General features: G+C 34.0%; 1 protein-coding gene across 1 annotated transcript in view; it reads left to right on the top strand.

The window, feature by feature from the left end:
* Window positions 1–723: 723 nt before the first annotated feature.
* The window catches only part of L (zinc finger protein Lobe), a 44,236-nt gene continuing 19,298 nt past the window's right edge, over window positions 724–25,661 (top strand). The window contains exons 1-3 of the mRNA XM_090102400.1: window positions 724–821; window positions 7,871–8,032; window positions 9,332–9,394. Of these exons, the coding sequence (XP_089958526.1) occupies window positions 782–821; window positions 7,871–8,032; window positions 9,332–9,394 (265 nt within the window). The 5' untranslated portion in view covers window positions 724–781. The remainder of the gene's footprint in view (window positions 822–7,870; window positions 8,033–9,331; window positions 9,395–25,661) is intronic.

Below are 25,661 nucleotides of genomic sequence, written 5' to 3'. Positions count from 1 at the left end.
TTAAAATATTGATGTCTGGAGTGGACACTGGGAGCTATAGTTCCCACCTTTCCAAACTTTTTACAAGAGAGAACAGATGACGGGATATATACTTCCCACCGAAAAAAGGGTACTTCCCCCCCACTAACCCCTTTTTTGTGTGTATTTTTGAAATCTACGACCCAAAATTACCCAAGAACGTATCTTACTTTTTTGTTAGCTCCTCCACAGGCTCGCGTTTGAATAAGGGTTAAATGAAAATGAAATTAAAATTGGAATCTTTATTAACAAAATGTTAGTGTGATAACCACGTGATAACAGTAGGATTGGTTTACTATATAAATACAGTGATAGACAAACTATGCTGTTGTCTGTATCTTGGATGAAATGCAGGTTACTTTAATAAATTATCTCTTATTCAATATTTCTGTTAGTAAGTATAATCCCATATCAGTTATCACGTAGTGCTACCTATAGAATGTTTAGCAATGGGTGCAAGAAGCTGATAGGGAACTCTGTCTTATGTGAGTTTGCGCGGCAGGTTACAATATTGTTATTGCCACTTGTTGGGCGCCAGTAAGCTCGGTGAGCGCGGGGTGAACTGTATGTTCGGGTTTTATCCCTCACGCGACAAAATATGCGTACTTCTTCCGATAACTTTTCGATTTAGAAACTTTGCCGTTCTAGTGGGTGCAAGTGGATCTAGTAAAGAGTCGTCTGTGTGGTTATATTATGTGATGAGAACTGCACTTGTGTAGATATAAGGAAGTGACCTGAACGAAGGTAGACAACTAACCAGATCATGTCTAGAAGGAAGCAGGCTAAACCTCGATCTCTTAAACGTAAGTTCCAAATGGAGTTTTACATATTTTTTCTCCGATATAAAAAAGTAAATTTTATTTTGTAGTCGCCTAGCCAAGCAAATTTGTAAATTATTATAAAATGGTATAATCCTACTATTCTACTAAATAATCTTATGAATGCGAAAATATAAGGATCAACTTTTGTGACTCTTTCACGAAAAATCTACTGGACGGGTTTTGATGAAATAGTGATATAAGTTATACACCAGAATAACAGAATATATAAATACTTATGTTGCTCGCGGGTTCGTCCCCGGTGAAACAGTGCGACACAGCTAGTACATTATAGTTTACCTACTCAATAAATTCGATTAATACCTACCGAAGTTCAAGATTATGTTCTATACTTAATTATATTAGTCTATATCGAAAATAATGCAACTTGGTTATCTATTAATTTATTAAGATGATGATAATTAATAAGAGTACCTACTAAATGATATAGATATCGTGGCATCGGTTTCATTAATCCATAGTGAGACTCAATTCGAAATACTTAAATAGTTGTCTTATATATCACAACCGCTAGTTAACAAACAGCTGTTTTTTTGCATCTCTTGGTCTAGAAATTAAAAACTTTTGATCGGATTTTAAACACCACTTACTATTCTTCATGAAGACGCATTTACAAACAAATATTCGGGGTAAAATAGCCGTACCTACCTTCTATTTGAATGCAAGTGTACTGATGAGATATCTGGGAGATCATACACATAAATATTTATTTGTTTAGATATGGGTACAGGAAGTATAAAGACACTGATTTTAAAATATATTTAGGGAGGAAGAAATAAACTATTGGATTTTTCTTTTAAAGGTTTGAATACATATGTCTTATTGTGTTATAAGATATGTATTGAAAAGAAACGTCTGGAATATGGAAATTACGATATTATGTTAACTACTAAAATACTCTATCTTACTACTACAATAATACCTTGAAACGTGAAACTATAATTAAACCTAAACATAATGCCTCAATAATTGTGCATGTACACAATAAGGTGCGCAATTTAACAATGTAGAGCAAAGAAGTGTTGAGATTCGTCATTGTCATTCAGGCTGCTGCGTTTAACTGGCTAAAAATTAACGAGCACGTCACCGGGAGGTCTAAAGTGGCGTGTGATGGACTGGTTGTGCTGTAGTGGCATGGCGCCCTAATATCAACGTTTTATCAGCGACCCGCTGCCATGCGTCGTGGTTTGGCTCACTCGCCTCGCGTCTACTTTGTTTGCTGTTTAACTCGCACTATTTTGATGATGACCCTTTTTAATTGAAGATTATCTAATGTGAGAATGATCTAATTTTATTGCAGTTTTATGTAATCCGATGCGATGTGATTTGATCAAATTAAATAACTACTCTGACTATTCTATTAATTAATTATTAAAAATCTTTTAACATTTCAATAGTCAAATCAATTAATACCTTAATTCCTAATAGGTCTCTTACAAATTTTGCATTAGGTGAGTGGTATTGAGATAGACATTAGTTATAGCTCTACAATTTCAATCTACCTACATCTAAACCAAAGGGCAAAGCTTATGAGCTTATATACGTTACAATATTATCTATTATTAAAATTCAGTAGCGTAAAGAACAATACAGTTTGTTGTTGAACGGTATAATGTTGTTAACTTAAGGTATCGATCTAGTGGAGTCTAGTACTTTCGTAATGTGTCCCGCGGGGAGCGCGAGGATGCTGCGACTCTGCGACTGGCTCCTGGGATACCTAATGCAATACTATCCCGGTCACTGTAGTCTTTACTTATAAATTTCCTTTGTTTTAGCTCAATAATATGTGAATATTCATAATGCAAATTTATGGTGTTGCTGATCATACGCTTTATATGGTGATATGTATCTCATTTATACATCCTTCCATTCTATGATATATCTACATCTAGTAAAAAAATAAAACTCCTAGAATTAACAGTAGTAATTACCGGCGACATTATCATTCGAGCACTTATTAAATCAGCAGTTTGTGTGCTAATTTCCAGAGGTTCCTATACCTACTTTATCGTAATAACAAATTTTCAGCGTGATAATATAGAGAAAGAAAATTAAATAGGTTAATAGATGGTGTGTCACTAAACAATCGAATCTAGGCACGTCCTCTTGGGTACAATAACATGGCAATTTCAGCATGGCAATCCCTCATGTCCAGGAATTAAAATTTTACATTCAGCAAAAACGTTAATCCTTCGTCGTCCCAAGCAGGCTATAAAAACAAATTGCTCTATCTTGAATTATTGTTTATCACCAGATGCTTGATTATTTACGGTTATTTTCGAAATTTAAGTACGTCTGATTTAAAAATAATTTTCATTATTATCTATTGATTAAAAATGCCAAAATTTTTGTTATAACTACTAACGTGTAAATGTAAAACCTATGTATAGAAAAAGTTCAATTATTTTATATTTCCTTGTTTGTCCCTTTTAATCCCACAAATTACTCAACGGATTTTGTTAATTCTTGCATGAGTACAAAGATAAAATTGTTTAATGACACAGGCTCCGATTATTTTAGTTTTCCGGTTTAACCAAGGCGCATTCCGGGCGAACAGCTACATCTCAATGAAAAACTTTTTAATACATTCAATCCAATATGTCTCTAAATTGGAATTCCCTTGTTTGGGGGGAACTAAATTTTAAAACTTATACGTACTTAATACTGTTAAAACAGTTACGAACACTGTTACGTTAAATTAGTATTAGATCTAGGCGGGTAATTATGTTGTCGGGTGTTCTGAGCGCATTCGTTGTTATGTGGAGCGATAAGAACTAAGAAGTTGATGGCGGCGCGGGTGTAGGGGGTTGGGAGTCGTCCATAAAACTTGTACAGGCTCCGTAGAGAGTTGCCGCGAAATTTCCCTTGGGTGGCGCGCACCTCCGCCCGGCGCGTTGGGAAATACCGTAAAGCCATATCATAACAGTTTTATGTAGATGTCGACCTCTCGTCCGCTGTAGCCTATTGCTTTTCTATTAATCAGTTTAATTTGATTTGATGCATAACAAAGTACATTTTATGGCCTCATATTTAATTTCATATCAGATAATACTTTGTTTAAATCTGAACTATTTCCATCAAGCATAGCTTAGTGTAATATATTTTATTTTATGTATTATTGCACGCCTCATAAGCGAAGCGTTGAGGTGGGTACTACTGTCACTTCGCGCAAAACATCTGATTTTTCAAACTTAAAATGTCTTTATGTATCATACATTGCACTTGTAAGATAATACATACACACACATATTAAGAAAAAACACTATTTTTAACGTTCATGATATTTTTGATGTCATTTTTGTTATTTAAACTAGTTAAAAAACAGTTTAAAAAAGTTCTGTCTTGGACGTCCGTGTGTCTGTATGTGCGGATCCTTTTTCTTGTTAACACGATAGCGACCGAAATACTTTACTAATCGAGTCTATTTTTTCTCTTACGCTTGAGTATGCTCAGGAATAGAACCCTTTCATTTTTCAGGGTCTGATTCGATGTGGTTTAATTGTTATTAAATAAACAAAAATAATAATTAATAAATATTTATTGAAAAAAATTATGAGGCGTGCACTTTTGGATTTTCCAAATTATTTGTCTTTACATTAATGGAATTGTGATTCATTATATTTTCCAAGTCGGCCACATAGATATATCAAAGAAATATATTAATGCAATCTGTAACAACAGTCAAGCATTATTTTTTCCATTCCCAAGCGACTACAATAAATCACTCATGTGTTTTCACGCAAAAAATCCATAAAAAGGTAACGTAACGCTGCCGTGCGAGTTGACGTGTGTTTACGAAGATGTATTCACAATATAGTCATAAGTATTGTGTATTTTTTTATTAATTAACACATTTATGTTTTACACTTTTATTAACTTACAAAAATATTGGTGCGATAGGAAGGTTTGCACTTTGCAGTACTTATCCAAAAGTACCTAACTAATTTAATTGAAATTATTAGAATTAAAGGCTTAAAACCTTTGGTTCACATGTCTCTGTTAATTTCGATAAAGAATAAAATACGTCGCTATCGCCATTTTTATGTCTATTTTTTGCGAAATAAAAAGACATACATAACTACCTACCTATAACGACTCTACTGCACTCGACCTATTTAAGAAAACAAATGAACACAACAATAGATATTGTTTAAGCTAATGTTTTAAAGCTGTATGTATTATTTCATACCATACATAAAGGTGCCCATCCATTTCTCGATGTATTAATTTTCAAGCTATTTAAAATAATTCAACACACGTAAAAATTACACAATATAAAACTGAGCGAATTTCAGAATTTAACTGGAAGATATTGTTTAAAAATATCACGATCTCCCCCCAGTGTGGTGGGGAGTAGAGTCCCTATGGATGTTAAGTTCTCTCCCGCCCTCGCCTCTTCCCCTGGGAGCTGGCCCAGGCCGCCTGGTCCCTGGAGACCTCACTCCCTTCAGCTGCTCTCTCCCCTTAATCCCGGCAAAATAACAACCTTAATATTCCACTTTTAATTGATAACTAGGTATTGTAGATTTCGGTCACGTTGTCCTACAAATATGTATTAGTTATTCTGATTACCTATTATAGACGCAATTTGAGTAATGTTTTTTGTTAATTTTTATTCAAAACAAAATTATCGAACGATTGTATGATTGCAAAAAGATAACGCATATACATAGGTATTATTAAAGTATGAACTTGGAAATATTTACAAATACTATTTACAATTTATTATAGTCTGTTATTAATTACTAGGTAATTAATTGTTCATTTAATAATTGCATACCTAATTATCAATCTTATTTTCATAGTCGGTTCAACTTTACACGAATCAAGAAGGAAATTAAACAATATAACTTAAGTATTTTTGAGTTAAGAAAATGGTAATGACAGTGAACGATGACAACCTGCGAAATCTCGTGTTTTTATACTTCGCTGATGAAGATGCAATATTATGCACTTAGTAACTTTAATATTTAGTTAATAACATGAAAAGAAATGAAAGCTAGGTCTCGCTGTAATAAAACTAAGTTGAGTTTGTGTTAGTGATATTTAGAACAAAGTACAAGTTATAATTTGGTCAACCTAGACTCGACTGCTTACGTAACAGACTATAACTGATCACAGATAATTCAAGGGCTCCCAAGGGATACTTGAGTACATTAAAATTACAGTTTCCAAGGTATTAAAGGAAACAAGCTGAGCGGTGATGGGACTTGTGTTATTATTCCTTTGTGCTCCTCTATGCTCGATCCTTAATCATAGTTATTACACACAAGTAAACGGGTGCCAGTGGAATACCTACGTCGTATCTAAACTGATTAAGCTTTAACGACTTGTAATCCTTCTTAAGTTTATAAAGTTTAGTTTTCTTTAATGATTAGCAATTTTTTACTGCTTAGTGGTCTTCCTTTTTTTTATCAACAGTGCTAACTAAAATTTTCATACTATGAAAGCACCGAAGAATCTATCTCTACTTGTAGAATTACCTAAATCTTTAATTAGTGTTAGACCTACGTATCGTATAGCTACCTAGCTAAAGCTTGCGTAAAGGGACATATTATTATTATAAATCATATTACACATTGTTGTGTTTCACAATATTTACAAAGCAATATGGTCAGTAAGAAAATTGAATTGCCAATAGTAGTAGTGGTGCTTTGGTGCAGAATGCATCCCCTGCGACACATTTTGGCGGGAGTTATGATGGTCTATCGCTCGCGGCTGCTGCGGACGCTCAACAAAATTATTTGCGTTGTCTCCTGTTTGGAATTATGTATTGTGTTTAAGGTGTAAAGAGTATGAAACGTAAATATGCTATGCGTAGTTGAATACTGAAAAAGGATGCTAAGTTGTATTTTTTTTGCAACTGTCTTGCGATGGGATACGCTTGGCCGCTAGCAGCTTTCAAAATTCGAACTATATTAACTTGATGACAATTTTTTTTAATAATTTCCTGAAAACTCTTAAGCTGCTGTTAGAATGCAACTCTATAGTCCAGATTTTATATTTTATATAGGTACGAAAATGTATTGTGTATATAGTTTATTGATATAAGTAGATACATAAACAAACAAACACGATGATCAAATTATGTAGGTACTTATTTCAGATAGTTAGATACCTATTATGTATCTACATACACTATAGTACATAGAACAAAAGTTTTTTTTATTCTACAAAACTTATGGTATAATAATTTGTATATTTTATGTAAAAAAAGCGGGTGTGGTTGTCGGACGCACCGCAATCACGCCACCCGCCCCTGACACGCTTATAATGTGTAATGTGACTAAGTAGGAAACATTTATTATTTAATTATTTTATAGCGTTTAGGTGGTGTTTGCGTTAAACGAATCTCACGAGTGCTATTTGTATTATAATGTATTAAAAAAAATCTTTTGTTTGCATAGATGATACGATAGATAGTTATTAACTTCTACAATTTGCCCGTATTCTATTTATATCGTGGAAAATTTTAAAAAAAAAAAAACAGAAAAAATTGGATCGATAGAGGCGGCTCTGGATCGTATTTTTTTTATTCTTTAAAAAAATCTCAGCAGTTATGATATATGTATATAAATTAAGTCTTTAAGTAAGTTCCTCCTTAAAGTCTAAGAGATATCTTATTAGATAACTAAGTATTTAAACAAAATATTATTTGCCAGTATCAAGACACTTCATACGATTCCATGTGTTTGAATTTTGTTTTTCACAATAACAATTTCCGCAAAGCTATAATACGAATCGAAAACATATATTAAACCATAACAGGGTAGCAATGTTGTTGGCACTATTAAAGGGATTTGCTCTCACATAGTTTCTGCTCTATTCCTATTATTGCTCGATGCTATGCTCCTTTAATATCTGGAAATATCATATATAAACAGAACTTATGTTATTATACTTAGGATACTTATGCTTTCATTGTTGAATACATGAAAATGTATGGTAGAGATTTTTATAATATTTTTCTAATTGAATATTTGGTAAAAAGATAATTACAATTGTTATTTTAGCTGACGAAGAGGATTGGACTGAAGACGGTCAACATGCAGACCAGAGGAAGACTAAAGAAAATTTGACATTAAAGACTGAAAATGCAGATGAACAAGAAATGGGCAATGAAAATGAAGATTTACAACGTGTTGAAGATGGGCAGGATGAAGAAATGTTTGAAGGTTTGTATCGTTTGTATTAAAAAACTTCTTCTAAATTTACAATATTTTCTTTAACTGTCAAATATTTTGTATTGTTACTTAATTTAATTTATATCGATACAAAAGTACACAAAATACATCTAATGAGTTACAAAATTTTACTTTAAACATTTTTTAATTATAAATATGAATCGAATTTAGAATAATTGTATTTCATTCTGAATTCGTTAATTTTATTGTGTACCTATACCTTATACTTGATCGTCAAAATAGTTCCTTTTTTATACTACTGGAAAAAGTTATTAAAAATCAAACGAAATAACGTTTATGAGTGTTATCATTTTTCCGAATACACAATCACACTTTCACATGCTATCAAAATACAGATAAACCAGATAGTTGAAATTTGCATACCTATCAAGTGTTTGAATACTGATATAAGACTGGTATGGAGGCATATATGGGTGACACTGATGAACGGCCACGGATAAGGGATGACGTACGAGCGAAGGCTCAACTGCACTGGGTGCGCTGCGATGTACGGATGACAGATGCTTCTGTGCCCATTATCTCGTGAATAGATTGCATGGGCCAGTTAAATTATTTCGCAAACAATACTCGATTAATTCGCAGCGTACTACATTGATAGTTGGCAATTTGAATACATAATAGTATGGGCTTTCTATATTTAGACATTAAAATATTATATACCTATTATCATTTTAATGAACAATATAGGTACTAGAAAAAAAATTAACAGTGTTTATATATAGTATCAAACTAGAGTTTATTAAATTGCCCTAACATTTTAGAACGTAATTTTCTATCAAAGTTGCAGTTATATCAACGATAATTGATAACTGATAATATAAGTAAAACATATACTGTATTACTAGTATGACTATATATTTATATTTCAAGATAATTAATCATCTGCGTTAGAGTTGAAATAGCCAAAGAAGTGCCCTTACTAGGCTGTGTGATAATTCAATGGAGATTGATTGAGTCGCAGTTGCGGTTACGTTTGCACCCAGCACTTAGTCAACTGTCAGTTACATCCGCGGCAGCACACAATTCAGTGACGGTGCCACCCGAGGTCATTTATCGTCAGATTAGTCCTCACTTCTACTCCCACTATTGGCATAGCTCAAAACGATGCGTACGTGTAAAGTCTACGTACATACATTGAAATTAAGATATTTTTATTGACCTAAGGACTTTTCATTTAACATAGTACTTATAAGAACCAGGAATACACTAAATGTTCAAAATTATTATGTATTAAATAAAATTAATTATTACTTTTTACTTTTGTTTCAGATTTAGATGAATTGGAATGTCCTAAGAAGTCTGAAGAAATTCAGGATCCTGAAGAACCGCTAGGTAACACATATTATCATGATTTTATACATCTTTTCATATAATTTTAATATGTAATATTATATAAAAATTAAATTTGTATAATAAATGAAAGATCCAGTAATCTCTTGCCCAAGGTGATTATACATAGCACATTTAATATCCTTTTTAGGAGCGGGAAGGCGTCGTTACATCGACAACTTCGTTGAAATTCATAAAGCTACTAAAATAAAGAGCAGTTTTTCCGCGCTATATTTCTCAGATCGCGATACTCGCTATGCGTTTTTACTGCGGTTTAATGCTCTTTTTACAACTTCGTCAAAGGGTGTGCTGCGACGAAAGTTGCCCTCGGCGCCTCACCGCAGCCGAGCCGGTGCTTTACGACCGTGTCTTCGCTTATCTCCTCGCTATTTGTGATAAATCTCTACAAGACTCCTTGGACCTCAAATATTTACATACTAATTCATAGCCTATTCTGAACCCGAGATTATAAATAAATTGGTCGCTAAGGCTTATAATAACCCTTCGCTCTGCCGCTATCTTTACTTATCTTTGATGATTTCAAACTTTTTAAAGTTCCGAGTCCGCAGTACTTTATTACTTGACTTTAAAAAAATTCGTACTAGGTGCCTCATTAATATTGCCTATATTACAGACTCTGCCAGTGTTTGGTAGTTGGTACATCAAACAGGTACCTATTATTCTGAACACAATTGAATGTACAAAACACAAAGATTTAAACAACAATCCTTCCATTATGCTTCGGCACCCCTAAGCATAGATGGAACTACTCATTGTTCGTCTTTTCCTGCCTATTCTTTATGATTATAGTAGTGTCTCTGCGACTATGCAATGCTCGCGCAAAAATACTCTTTGTTTAGCGAAACGAACTTGTATTTATTTCTGTAGCTATCGGAAAATGAGTAATTTTTTACTAGTGAAGGATTTACGTTGTCGCAGTACCGTTGTTAGGCCAACACGAGCGATGCGCAAATGTATTCTCTGCGGGGGTGAAGGGAGGCTTGCGCGGGATGGGGGTAGCCGGCGCCGCTGAGCCCGAAGTTGGGCGCGTGGGCTTATTCCCGAGGGATCTCACTGCCGGGACCGCACTCTATAGTCTATACTGTATTTTTTATTTCGACTCTCTCCACGTAATTCTGGATGTGCCGATTTGGGTTGTTCCATTTGACAATTTCAAGCATTTAGTTGTTAACTTAGATGAGGCAGGAATTCGAATAATGTTGGCCGGGCGAAGGATCGCCTCAGCAGGAACGTGGCTAATTAAATGCCGATGTTCGATCGCCGGCCGGGGGTGCATTCGGAATTCCGTTCGGCGCCGAAGCTCGTGCCCGCTAACACCACACTACATGCCTGAATGCTAACAACCCTAAATTGTTCGCAAACTTGTCTCAAATTTGCGGCGTTATCGATATCTTACAAATATGTCGTAATATTATAAATTATCAATAATATGGGAAAGTTATGTTTGTATACCAATGTTTCGTTGAATTGACTTAATTATATGATGATTACATGATGATGCATTAAAGATATGATTACCTACTATTGAAGTCTGTAAAGTTTATGTTTGCACAGCTATACAGGGTGTCCCACTGTTGGTATACTAAGCTCAAAGGAGGTTATAGTTTTGCATACGCTGAGTTCGTAAAAAATACTTATAAAATTCCAGACACAGCTTTTTTTCAAATAGATGGATTTTTAAAACTCTATGTGTACACCCATAACAAGCAACCCGCCCAGCTTTGCCACCCGCACGTGAGCTATCGTTTAAGATTATGTTTTCATAGACAAAATGCTCACATTAGAGAAGCGGTATATGCCGGCTGCGCGAAGCTAGAGAAGAAAACATGGATTTTCAGGAAAAATTTAGCAAAAAATTTTTGATATAATTTTGTTGTTTTACTATTTTTTTACGTGATCAGTGTATGTAAAACTACAAGTCCCTTCGCGCTTAGTATACCAATTGTGGGACACCCTGTATACTTCATAAAATAACTAAGTGACATTTTCGTTTTGAAGGATTGTAATCATAGTGTCTTGTTATTTAGATTTCTATGATTGTAATGTATGTACAATGTACATAATATACTTACTGTTCTTCTTCTTCTTTAGTGCTTCTAATCTTTAAAATTAAAATATTTAACATAAGTACTTAGTATTGCAAACTCATTAAAACTCTAATCATTAGACAAGTATAATGTCTATAAATATATTTTTAAACTTGCTAGATATATTATGTTGAGGTTGAAAAATAATAGATAACGTCATATTTCAGGCTCACTCATTAAAAACTTAAAAATTAATGTTTGTATTTTAAAAAGTTTTTTTCTGTATTCGTATTTGAAAACCATGATACTTTACATTAAAACCTCGAATCGAAAAAAATACCACTGTTCATTTATATTTTTTAATATAAAAATAATTTGACAACGAGAGTTAATGAACAACTTTTATTAAAATATATACCAACTATTGCATTGATTATTATTGAAGCACTAATCAATTAAAATAAAAAGGTTAAGTAAATCCGCCCCTGGCAGATCCCAGGTGGCGCGGCCGCAGCGTTTGGAATTATCACATAGTGGAGAGCCGGGCGGGCGGCGCGCGGGGGGTGGGCCCAATACATTCGTCACAGGCCCACCAGCCATTAGGCATTTAGATATTATCAGCACCCGCCGGGGATGACCCGCGACCTGATGCCATCATTGTTCCAATGCTTAATTACTGAAAGTGTTTGTTTTCCGTCGGGAGTTTAAACATTGCGCAAAAAGTTGATTGTCCGCTATCCATTAATGGACTGTCGCTTATCCTTTTCTTGAGTACCCTCGTATCACCCCCGCGGTCCCAGGTGGCGCTTCGGCCACACTTTCTTCCGTCCCATGGGGATCTCCCACGCACACATCCTCAGGTCGCAGCTCGCAACGTCTATACTAGCTATGTAGTTGCGAGGTACTTGGAAATGTGGAGAATGGAACCTACTCCCAAGACGTTTCCACTTAATGATATTGTCTAGTACGTACCTACTTACTTGACGTCGCGTCCTCACTAAACTGTTGGATTTTCCTGATAGGTATGTTACATTCTTAAAATATGATGCGTGTTATCTTCACTATGATATTTTGGGACATATTGCATCCTTAAAGCGACTTCTTACAGCATTTGTGTAAATACAATCGACCTATGTTTTTAAATAATAATTACGCTAGTTCTTTATTCTGAAATTTAAGAACGGATAATTAATGAAAGAGATAAAATATTGATTAAATTTTGTAATAATAGCAATTTTTTATAGTAAGTCCAATTGTTGGCAACAAATTTTGAAAGAAAAAGTATAATTCTGGGTGTACGAAATCAGTATCTAATGAGTTAAAACGTTCGATAAGCGTATATTATGTAGAGCACGTGCATAAGATCATCCACCGACCGAAACTAATAAGCATTAGTATTAAAGTTACATAACTTATCTAATTAAGAATCATAGACAAAGACTAGACTCGATTTTTATATAAAAACAAAACATTTTAAATGCATTAGAGTTTCTACTATAACAATATTTAAATAAACACAGCAGTAAGTGATCCCGTGGTGATCCCTTATCTGTTTATGCATGATACATACTGTAACTGTATAATAAAGTTTGATTATATTTGTTAACAGTACGAATTTTTTGCACGTGTTTGAGATTTTTGTTATTGTAGGATGAGTTTCGAAGTTTAAAGTTCTATTAGCTACTATTATGTATTCTGTGGTTCTATTATTCTGACGATGTTTGATTTTTGTATACTGAGGATGTAAATACCTATATTGGACATTGATAGATAAATTGATAAAAATATAAAATATTTCTAAATCAATATTTCCAAATACAAAAATCTACCTATTTAAATCCAGTTGTGGTATTCTTTCGAACAAGTAATTCTTCCTTTCTTTAAGTAAATACAAACAAAATTCTACAAATCCAAATAAATTGCTTATAAACAACGCGCTGAGATGAAACCGCGATCTCTAGAGCAAGTCTTTGTTTGGTTTATTCAAGGATACATGAAAAACGTCTCTCAAGAGATATATTAGAGCATCAGTCAGCGGCAATGCCGGAATAACACCTTCAGTTTGAATGGCTACGCGAAAGGTAGAGTCCCCACTCCCCTGAGGGCAGTATGCTCAAGGCGGCAGAAAATTAACGTAGTCTCGAGGGAAATCTAGCGGCAGCCTAAGAGCCTCCGACCGCCGGGCCGCGCCCACTCCTCTGGGATCTATTTAATATCCTCTATCGCGACTAACTAGTGCACCTGTATCTTTTTTTTTTTAATTAAGCTGATTTTTTACCTAACATATTTTGATATTAGATTTAGAAGTAGGATCCGCTTAGCTTAATAATTTAGATGTTTTTTTTTTAGTTTTATGGGTTGTTAACTTAGTTGTTAATAGGTAATAGGAGTTTCTAGTTAAAAATTAAATAATTTATAGAAGGACTGCATGTACCTAACCTATACCTAATAGAGACGATATGTTAAATACGAAATAGGCACATATAACCTGAGTAACAAATAAGCGTTTTTTTTGTTTTTCCTTCATTCGCGTCAAAACTAGTGAAGCTACTGGGGTGACAAAGGCTACTTCGTATTTTGTAAAGGGGGAAAATTATCTCTTTCCCACGGAAACAGACAGTGCCGCGTGTTACATATTTACTAAATTAAAGCTTTAAAGCTCTAGTATATTATAAGAGAAGAAAAAAAAATGTTTGAGTATTGTTTTATTTGCTTTATGTGTTGTAAGTTGAAGTTTTTGCCGATGTTTTCCGAATGTGTAATAGAAAACTACTTATATTCAATTTTAATTTTCTAGAAATGATAACGAGCGACACGTTAGGTACCCAATATGTAAAAATCGAAGAATTTATACATGACATCGAAAAATAGTTAAACGTACCTTAGTGTACTAATAAATTAAATTGGATTTTATAAAAGTTGTAACAGGACCGTCTGCCCGAAATTTAAACAAGGGGAAAATTGACTCAAGCTTCTGAAAGGTTCGGAAGTGGATTAGAGGGTCCAGGTGGTTCAGCCACAGACATTTTCACATCTCTATAATAAATATCTTAAAAATAAGATTTCAAGTAAAAATATTTACACATTTTCTGTGTTGAAAATCATTTATACAAATTATAGTTTGTATAATGATTATGGTAACAGTAATATTTCATGATATAGAATGGAGATCTATAAACAATATTCTTTTTTTTATTTCAGATGTGGACATTAAATCCGAAAGCAGAGACAGTTTTGAGTCTGGTAAGCATAATCTATTTTTCTTTGAATAACTTAGGGTAGTGTATCTTAAAAGTGTAAAAAGTAACTCTTCTAAGTTACAGTGCGATAACCGTATTGATCTTCTCTTTTTACTGGTTCGATAAGGACTGTGCATCTACACAATTTATTTTTGAATTATTTTTTATAAGAATCGTATATTAGAGTCTCACCATTCATTTATCCTACCTTTCGGAACCTTTGAATGTTAAACGTATTCGCAGGCCACACGAGTGCGGCTAAAATTCAAAACAAATCAAATGAATTAATATTTGAACGCGCGTAAGTCGGAGGTGGCAGGACAAGTCGCGGTGTTAACGGAGCCCAGGAGGGCCTTTGGCTGAGTCCCCGCTTCGCAATACAGTCGAAAAGATAAAATGAACATAAAGTTGAGAAGCAGATATTCTCGCTCAGAGGAATCGTAGTTTCTCTCTCGGCGACACTAAACCGCGTCTATGACTTGAAACACGCAGTTTGTGGAGCAAACAGTCCGCGGGTTTGTAACAGCTTAACCCCGATACTCTCTTGTTAACAACATTTATTGTGACGATAATGAATACGACAATCTTTGAAATTTTAATTTTACTCAGTATACTTCGTGTTTCTATATATACTAGATATATCTACTTTCAATGTAATCAAGGAAGAATACAATAAATACGTGAAATTCTTCTTACGAACAAAATATTCACATAACCATTAGATACTTATTTGATTTTACATTTAGATTTGTGAAATAAGGAAGATCCTTACAATATTATTCATGTGAAATTAAATTTGGTTTCCCAAAGTATAGATATAGTAACTGACTTTAGTTTATTTAAAGGGTTAGATACAAATTCCTGGTTATAAATAAATCATAATAGAAATACAGTCTGAAATTGTGATTTCGTAAAGCTAAAACTGCAACGAGGGCGCAGACGGCTTGGAACTTACAATTAAAACGGACGCCTCAAATTGTTACATCGTTCGTCACTTAGAGCGCGATGACCGGTAACCAACTACTTTTGCCAAACCTTTATTTTTAGCACCTTATTAATCAATAAGCTATAAATAATGTTTGTATTATAGTGTAGTTATTACGGTTTCTTATAGTCATTTGCTCATGTTTTAACAAAATTTGTTAGTTTGGATTGGATTATTTTTAAAACTCAGAAAAATGATATTAATTATTATCTCATTTTTCATGGCAAATTATATTATACCTACCTATAGGTATAATATTATTAGCATATTATAATATATACGTCGAATAAATGCAAATTTATTCGATGTATAGGTATTATATAAAAATCTCCAATAACTTTATTGGAGATTTTTATTATGTAAAAACGTCTTAATACTCTTAACTAAGAGTGAGAGGATCGTTAGGATTTCGTATTCATAGTCAAACCCATACTTTACTTTGCTCTACATAATATCCCTAAAGAAGCCCCAAATAATGATCCACGTAAATGTAAAGTAGGTACTGTGATTCATTATCCCATCGGCAGGTAATCAATGCTGACAACACGAAATATTCAATAGTTCCCCAAAATAAAGTGAAGGGTTGACTTTTATTAGAGTGAATAGTGACATGATTTTGCAATCAGATGCAGTTTAAAATGTGCATTTGCTATGTGGCCCGGCGCTACGGGAGCAGGGCGCGGACAGAAATGCATTTTCAATAATTGAGGGTCAGACAGGGTGGAAGGGGGCGCATTAAAATGTTCGCTGTTAACTTTCCAATCGTCACAGCTTGGACGGTGAGCCGCGACGTCAGACGAGCCCAAACTCACACTGACACTATTTTAAAAGGATATGTTGGTACTGCTCTGAATCGGAATAGAAAAGAATACCTACCATATAACATATTACATTTCCGTATAATATGTTTATTTTCACATAATTAGTTGTTATTAGAGGTACTAGATAACAGTACTATAGAATTAATAGAACTACTCAGCTTGGAGTGGCTCTATATATAGAGATATATTGAAAGATTGGTTCACGTCGTTTTATTTATACCTACCCTAATTTAATTATTTGTTTATTTCATAAGTTAAATAATTATTACTAGTAGTCATACGATCTACGTACATTTTTCGGCTAACCTATTATTCTATTCCAATGAAATGATCACTTCAAGAAATTAATAATTCATAACACTTTCAGTGATATATTTATGAATACAATTGAAATTGCACTTACATCAACTTTTAGTATAATTATTATCGATATTTTAGTTTTTTTTATTTTATGGATTCTATTAGAATTATGTATCTACTTATAATACTTAGATATTATTATAAATATAAAGATTCAATAGAAATGAATGTATGGTTTTTGTTTTTCAGTGTTTTCCGTGAGTTAATTTACAAGTTTGTACACTTTAACTGCACTTGGTGTGACATTTTTTATTGCAAGAGAATTAAATTTCTAATTTACTTCAGCAGTGATCCGAGAGATTTGCAATGGCTAGGGTAGTATAACCTGTAACACACAGGTTATTTTAAAACCATAATAAGCTTTATAGTTTTACAGAAAATGTGTGTGTCATGCGTCCAAATGTGGTTTAATTCCCATAATATCTGACTTCACTTTTTAGACGCAAGAATTTAGTCATTTTGTCCTAAAGCCCACTAAAGTCTGTTAGTTCACTACTGTAAAGTTCAACCTTTGTAGGTGTAAAATAAATTTGGTTCCCTGAAACAAGTCGCCTATAAAGTAAAAACTGTGTTAAAACGAACGCAATGACTGGGAATCATATTAAACTTGTCCCATCTTACCTCACATTTAATTCACTTTCATAAAAGAAAAGACAAATACTTTTCTTGGTTATTTTCTCGGGGAGATCACGTAGGCGAGCACCTCATCTGCGGCGCTCCCAGAACGACGATAAAATTTAAAATTCAAGGCCACGTTAACGAACCGGCCTCGCGAAGAAATAGATATTCAAATGTGAGATCCCATATTAACATTTATGGCAAGTTTGCGGGGTCGAGACAAAGGCTCGCCCGAGGCCCCCGCGGAGCGACATTGAGTCGTTGACGGTCCGCCTGAGCCGCGATGAGTCGCGTTCTTCGCTACAATATGCATGGAAGGATAGAGGTGGTACTTTTAAAATATACATTTCAATTTTCTCTGTCAGCTCTCCTTTATTCTATTTATTCAATGGGATAACTTAATTTTATAATGGCAATTATTTATCACACCTTAATTCAAAACTTCTCGTTCAGAACTCGACAATGGCATTGAGGCTTTGTTTTAGTTGTTCTATTCATATTTTTGGCAAATAAAAGTTTCGAAGAAAACAAATCAAAATCCCAATTTTACCGGCTGCATTATTTATGTGTTATTGCCATGTAACTGTCGGTGTCGTATCTCCCCTTTCTTCCCCGTAAAATTACGGCAGCCGTGGTTTGGTAATTTTTGTTTCTGGAACTTTTCCATGTAAATTGTGTAATTGTGTTTTATTTTGATTTACGTTAGATATATTATAATTTATATTTTAGTATAAAATATTTTTAAGTCTTGTTTATCATGCCGTACACGTTTGTTATTAATATCGGTCGGTTAGAATGGCCAAGACGTCCCTGGTGCCCGTTCTCTCCCAAATAAAATTGCCGCTATCTAAACAAAGAGCCCTAATTATTCGGCCGTGGCGGGCGGGGTCTCTCTCTTATGGGTGTTCTGGGGCCCATTTCGCATCTCGTATAGGGCTCCCGGGAGTAGCGGGTGCCGCCTAGCCAATCGGCGGATGGAAAAGCGAGCGATTCACGTTTTTATGTACGATCTTGTAGCTTACTGGACTTTACGGCTATTAGATTACGTCGATATTTTACTTTTACAGTATTATCATTATATTTTTGTGTACTTAAATTTTTATTTATTTCTTATATTATCCATTATTATTCCATACAACAACTACATAACATACCCACCTACTATTGTTTCCTTAGACGAATTCAATGAAAGTCAATTTTCTAAAGATAGAGTTGAGTTGAGTTGAGCTTAGGATACCGGTGGCAAAAACTCGCCGGTATTCATTGATTGTACACTTTAGAATTTATTTTAATTTGCACCCGATTTTATTTTAAGACAATGAACACGATATAAAGGGTTTCCGAGCGGTTTTGCCTCCGGGCGTATTGTCTTCACCCTACGCCTTTTCAGAGTTTTTATTGTGTAGAAATTATGAAATAAAAAGGCAATATCGTGTGTCGGAGAGCTGTGCGCGGTGTGGGCGACGCGACACTCGACACCGCGCGCGCGACCCAGCCGCCATTGTGCCCACCATTCACCCGCCACCACAGACTCATATTCGATTGCAGTGTTTTAAGCATTCGATTGCCTTCGCCGGTATTAAAGGGTTCCCAAGAAGCACGAATAATAGCTATACATTTTTTACTTTTTATAGTATTTTACTGGAGCGAAGGGAACGCTTATTGTTTATATCTTGAATTGCGGCGAATGAATAGGTCCCGAGCATTCATGGCTTTGGCACTTGGAGATCGTAAGGAGATAATAATGAGCGGGCGGACGAGGGCGGTACAGGGTCACCCGGGGTGGCAAAACAAACCACCCACCGAACTCGTGGTCAAACATTGCTTAACAGTGCGTCTTACGGAAATCTATTTAATATTTATAATTAAGAGAAGTAGTTACTTCAAATAAGTTTTACTTCATATTGGCTTGTGCCCGGATACGTAAACTTTACAAATAGATATTCTATTCGTATCTAGTTTTCCCAAATTTGAGTATGATTCGCAACTTAGATTTTAATTTGTTTGGTTTCATTTTGAACACCTATTACCATATTGAGAACTAAAATCAAATTAATTTTCTAGTTCAGAGCTTTTGTAACGATTATTTTTTTGTACCTACAATCCTTAGCCCGTAAGTTTTAAATAATTTGTGCTTTCCGGCTTTTGCATTTGGAAAACAATCAACATAATTAGTTAGGTTTACAATTAAAATTAGGTCTATTGATTTCAATTACTTACTTCCATTAAATAGTTATCTATTTCTATCATATGCAATAAAAAGTAAAGGTGAAAGCTCTACATACCTATTAATATTTTGTTTTTCTTTTGGTGATTTGGAGGACGAATGTAACATGTAGCTTTGAATGTCACCGGTTTAACTCAGGCGTTGTATGAAGCATGTATCCCTACTAATATTATAAATGCGAAAGTAACTCTGTCTGTCTGTCTGTTACGCTTTCCCGCTTAAAACTCTCAACCGATTTTGATGAAATTTGGCACAGACAATCTTTAGACCCTGAGAAAGAACATAGGAACTTTTGTCAAAACACCACGCGAAGCTAGTATTGTATAAAGCTTCTTTGTACTTGTCATAATGATAAATAATTATTAATAAACTTTTATTCGATCAATATTATTTCAAGGGATTTTCATTAAAAGTTGGCCGCTTTTAATGATTTAATATTGCTTATTAAGGTTATTATGGAATATTGGCACCCAAATTATTATATTTGATTTGCTTGTTCCACGATGGTCAAGAATTAAACTTAGACCCCGGGGAAGTTTTCATATTGCGTCGACACTTGACACAGATGCACTTAACTTATGCATAGCCAGAGATAGCGGGGCTCCCAAGCTAGATAACTTGGCAAGCTATCAGAATAACGGAATTAATGTCAATCGAAAATTTTCAAGTAATTGCATATAATCGCATTTTCTAAGAAACAATTTACTGAAAAATGTTAAAAATCCAATTTACGTTAAGAATTTTTCTACTTAAAATGGAAGCAATGACGATATCAGTGGCGTGAAATTACAGTCTACATCGATTTTCACCTTGAACGATCACTACTTTGCGTGCGGTGTATTGTTTGATCAGAAGCGGAACTCCATGGCAGTTTGTACGATTGCGCGACTCTGCTTCACTGGTCACAGCCAACAGGCGCAGCGGGCAGTGAGCTCAATAAATGAATCGGCATATCGGCAGTACCTTCCGACAATTGGCAGGGTCGCGGACAAGTGCGTGGGAAACGACGAGCCGCAGCTCGTGTAACTGTCAATTTGCTTCGATTTTTCAATTTTGTAATAGATTTGCGTAGAGATGTACCTCGAGACGGACGGTATATTTTATCACCGATTAGATGCAAGGCTCGTGGCCGCGGCGGCGAGGTGTCGCAAAGCGGCTTTGATTGTATCTAGTGTTCCTTCATCTCGCCGCAAAGCCTACTGCTGCCAGGGACTGATATTAGAGCCTAGAAATCTTATTTTAAATCCAATTCATGACTATAATTGTAATTTTATCAAGTAGATAGAATTATTGTACTGGTTCAGGAATATTAATTTATAATAACGGTTCAGGAATGTTGTATGAATAAGTTTTATGAAGAATAGCGCACTCTACCGACAAAGAAACACATCTGGTTATAGGGCGGGATTGTTTCTGAGGGTGAACGCGTGTTAGCACCCTGTACTGACATCTGTTGGAATTGTGTAGAGTTGCGAGCTTTGCGCTTTCCAAGAACAGTTGCTAAGCTTTTTTATGAAAAAAATTTTGTTTTGTTTTTAGCTGATTAAATTGAACATTTTTTTTCATTGATAGTTAATGGTTGTGTTGTATATGCTGATTGATTTTATATATTTAAGAGTCGCATTTATTTTGTAAATTACGATGCAATAATATTGATAGTAGGTATGTAGTTGGTTTACTTATTCATATTTCTGAGGTTTTTGGTAAGCTTTTCCAGGATATTTTAAAATGTTGTAGGTATCGACAAAAACTTTATTTTTATTTTTGCAATTGAATGAACTGAGATGAAAATAAGTTATAAAATTCATATTGGTATCACTTGTTATATTTGTTTAAAAATTTTACTTCAATGAAATAAAATTATTAAGTAGGGTAGGTACTATAATTATAATGTGATTATTAAATAATTTAAAAGGAAACATGTAATTATTGGAACACTATATTGAGATCATTGCAATGAAATTGCGTAGATCATAAAAGAGAAATAGTTGTTATTCTGTTATTTGATTAATTGAAATATAGCGACCCTGATAAAATCAGGAATAAACCGTATCATTAATTTAAACAAAGAAACATGCATAAAATATAAATTCCTTACCTAATACACTTACGTTATCTAGCTGATATCTTTAATTTACGATAACTTAAAAGTAAGGTACCTACCTATTATAAGCTTGTGATGTCATATCGTCGTTTATAACATAGGTACTTTGGAAAGGTGAAATACCTGAAAATAGTGAAATCCAATAGTTCATTTGGCTGGGCGTGTCACGTGGGCGGCTCAGTGGGCGGCGACGCCCCTTGCACCCACGCTAGCACCCAAGTCTTAATCAACAATCATTTAACATTTATATATGTTTGACTGTCAATAGTGACTTCGTTGGCTTGGCTTTGACGCGAAAGATAATAAATACAATTTCTTATTTCTGGTATTTTGATTAGCAAGGATATGAAACTTATAGTTGGCAAAGAACTATTTCTAGAACACGACATTTGTTTTTAAGCTTCGTCACAAGTCGATCCTGATAAAATATATTCCTATAAATGTAGATACATTATCTGGTAGTAGGTAGGTACCTACTAATCGTCATTAGGAAGCGATGGCAGTTTGTGAAGTTAGTTATTTTTTAATTATTGTTTTTAACCTTGTCAACAAATGTCATGTTGAAATAAAAGAAGGTTGTGATAGGTTCAAATAAAAGAAGTAATTAAGTCGAATTAACACTTTTACACGTTTGTACTTAGGTACCTACTACTTATTTGAAAGCTTGGTGAAAAAAAAAACTACATGGAAAACTTCTCCGTTCAAGTGACTGCAATTGATAACCACAATATAACGATAAAAAATTTGAATCAGAGACAGTAAATCTTCACTTCTAACTTAAGTTTCTATCTAGTTAACTAGTTTGATTATAAATATAAGCGAGTACTAATTAAGTCCACAAGAAATCCAATTAAGCAGTGACTCAACACAAATGGCTCGTGCTAATTGCTTAATCGTAACTAATAGTACATTAATGTAGATTGTAAGTCCATCAATGCCTTTGATTAAGCCTTCAACAGGTGATGAGGTAAAGCCCGGTAGTGATCATTAATACGCGTGAAATGAACGATGACGTGGGTTTCGACCACCCAAACATAGGATTGTTGAAAATAGTCTTCCTTTTTTACAATTGAATTATGAAACCATCAAAACAACTACATTAAGGTCCTTTCGATTGAATGAAGAAGCCACAAACTTAACATGCGTTAAACACACATTATAATTAATTGGCAAAATTAATAGATATATCTAATGTTAACTGAAAATTTGTGAATTGTGTGGTAAGTAGTAGGTATTTTGCCAGTTGTTTATAGTCGCACAAATTTTATGTATGAAGGTATAAATAATATTGATTAGTTTTGTAAATTGTGACAAATTACTTATCTTAAGCATTTTCATGCTGATGCAGATGGTCAAAATATTTTAAATGCTTGCCCATGACTTGCACACAATAATTCTGCTACTAGGTATATTAGATTGTCATCATTATTATGGATGATCTTTTCAATATTTTTGTAATAAATAAAGCTATTTGGAGTAAATTTTATGGGAATATATCATTATAATACAATTTCAACGACTCGCGACCAAGCTTAACTTTCTGGTCACGTTTCATGGACTGCCTTTCCAAAACTTGCGTGTTTATGCTCTTATTATTGTGGTAAATATTTAATTTCATGGCTTAATACATTCCATTTTACATTTTATACGAACGTAATTGAGGTACGGGGTATGCTTTATATTTAGATTTGTGTAATAAAATAAAAAATTTTATGTATTGAATTTAATAGTTAAGTCATTGTATTCATCGTTTTATAATAATTAAAGTAGAGCCACAAAGGTAATTCCTTTGTACCGAATGTATATTCGTATTTTCTGCCTTAATTCAGCCACAATAAAGGCATTATCTACTTCAAAATCCTTGCTCAACAAATATGAACAAGGCGAAAGTTTTTCGTTACGCTTTCACGACGTTCGCGTTACTAGCAATCCAATTGTCTTGTAATTGACAGATAACTGATATAGTCTGAGGAAGGGTACCGTAGGTAGGTATACCCAATGGTATACCTAGTATAGTCTATACAATGTAGTTAACTATAATGAAGTCAAAAGTGCGATATAAACTGCGGTTATATTTAGTAATCTAATTTTATTATAATAATATTTTGTTTCATCATCGTCACGATTATAAGACATTTGATAAAAATTTAGAAAAATTCGTCAAAGTTATCTACCGCTAATACAGCAAATGTTTGTTGCCGAAACTGAGAGCATAATAATAATAGCTGAAATTGCGTAACATCAAGTAGAGTTGAACAAGATCAGCGTATTTATAAACAAGAGTGTGACGTGCATCTTATTTAGTTATCTCTATTGTGTAAGATAGTTTGCCGCGGTTCGTCTTGGCTTCCCCGGCATTTCCTGCTCCGGGTCCATCCATTGTATGAACCGAAATACGTCGGATCTAGTTTATAGTTTAACATTCCCAGTATACCGAATGCTATTACAAACAACTGATTTACGTCATTGTTATAAATCCACAAGAGCACTAATTGTGAAAATATTTTGATTTGGTATCTGGTTATTTTTCAGTTTATAAATAATGCAAATTGATCAAAACATGCTTGAAGATAAATCAAATGAGCTTAACATTGATATTTATCTGTTAAGTTATGAATAAATGATAACATAAGGTACAGAACTATATTATATGAAACGTAATATGTAGTATATGTATATAGGTATCTAATGATTTATATAGGTACGTTCATGTAACAAAGAGCTGATTTACATTGCGCTGTATTGTTAAACGTGGCAACTCTTGTAGAAGCAGTAAAGAAGCGGAAGTCCATCAAGTCGCAGTTGTAAGTAGCCGGACGTGCGCGCCACTACCGGACTTTAAGGGGGCTCGCTTTCCTGTCCGAGCCCCCGGCTCTTCCTTCACTTTATGGATTGTTATTTGATGCAAATAAATCTTATAAACTTCGTAAAGTGGAAGATTACTTTTGAGTGCAGTAGTGGTTATACTAAACAGATGTATAGGTTATCATAGGTATACATTTCTATTTTTATGTGTTTCATAAATAAAGACAACTACTTAGGAATTCAATTTGTGTTTTTTATTAGACAAAACAGTTAATCACAACAGTTGAGTTTAAATTTTATTTCAAAACTTTCGTATTTCTCCATAAACTTCAAACTCTACAATTCCATACTCAATAATAAAGGCATTAACGCGATCCCAACTAGTTTCCACCTTAAACAATTGGGCTATGATTAGTTCTACGATTACAAGCAATTCGGGCAGCTCGGGCAGGTGTCGGCAGCCGCGCGCGACCGCAGCAGCAGCTCACCTGCAGTGGGAACTACGTGCCGATCCGCCTGTGCAGTCAGCCCTCCTGTGTTAGCTATTTATTTGGTTTACAATTGCTTTATCTTTTGGATTATATAGAATGTATATTTAAGGTTGGATGGTAAACTAGTGCAATATATTTTTCTTTAGTTTACATAAGGATTTTTTAGGTTATAAAGTGAAAATGAGCATGTGAGAGTAGGTAAAAGGTATGTAGGGTAGTTTCGTAAAGTGAATTCCGTTTCAGATTGTTAAGATAAACTTATTATGAAAATAGAGTTCAGTAAAATAGCAAAATTGAGAAACTTCTCATAAATTCGATTACCTAACATAATTTTCACTTATTATTATAAAGATTTTCAAAAAATTATCTATAAAAAATATCGATATTTGGGTCGGAAAAATAATCAATTCAATTGCAACTTATTGTGCAAAACAAAGAAAATTTTCATTTTTGACTTCTAACTTAAATATATATTTTAGATTTACTATCATCAGTGACCAAGTTATTTTACAGTAGGTACCTATGTAGAGCAACAATTTATTAAGGAGGATGCCAATCGAATCAACAATAAC

This window comes from Colias eurytheme, chromosome 6 (assembly GCF_061535395.1).
Source record: "Colias eurytheme isolate Ceu_HAF_F1 chromosome 6, ilColEury1 Martin Lab GWU primary, whole genome shotgun sequence".
Taxonomy (NCBI): Eukaryota; Metazoa; Arthropoda; class Insecta; order Lepidoptera; family Pieridae; genus Colias; species Colias eurytheme.
Note: the sequence above shows the minus strand (reverse complement) of the source record. Positions and strands in the feature narration are given on the sequence as shown.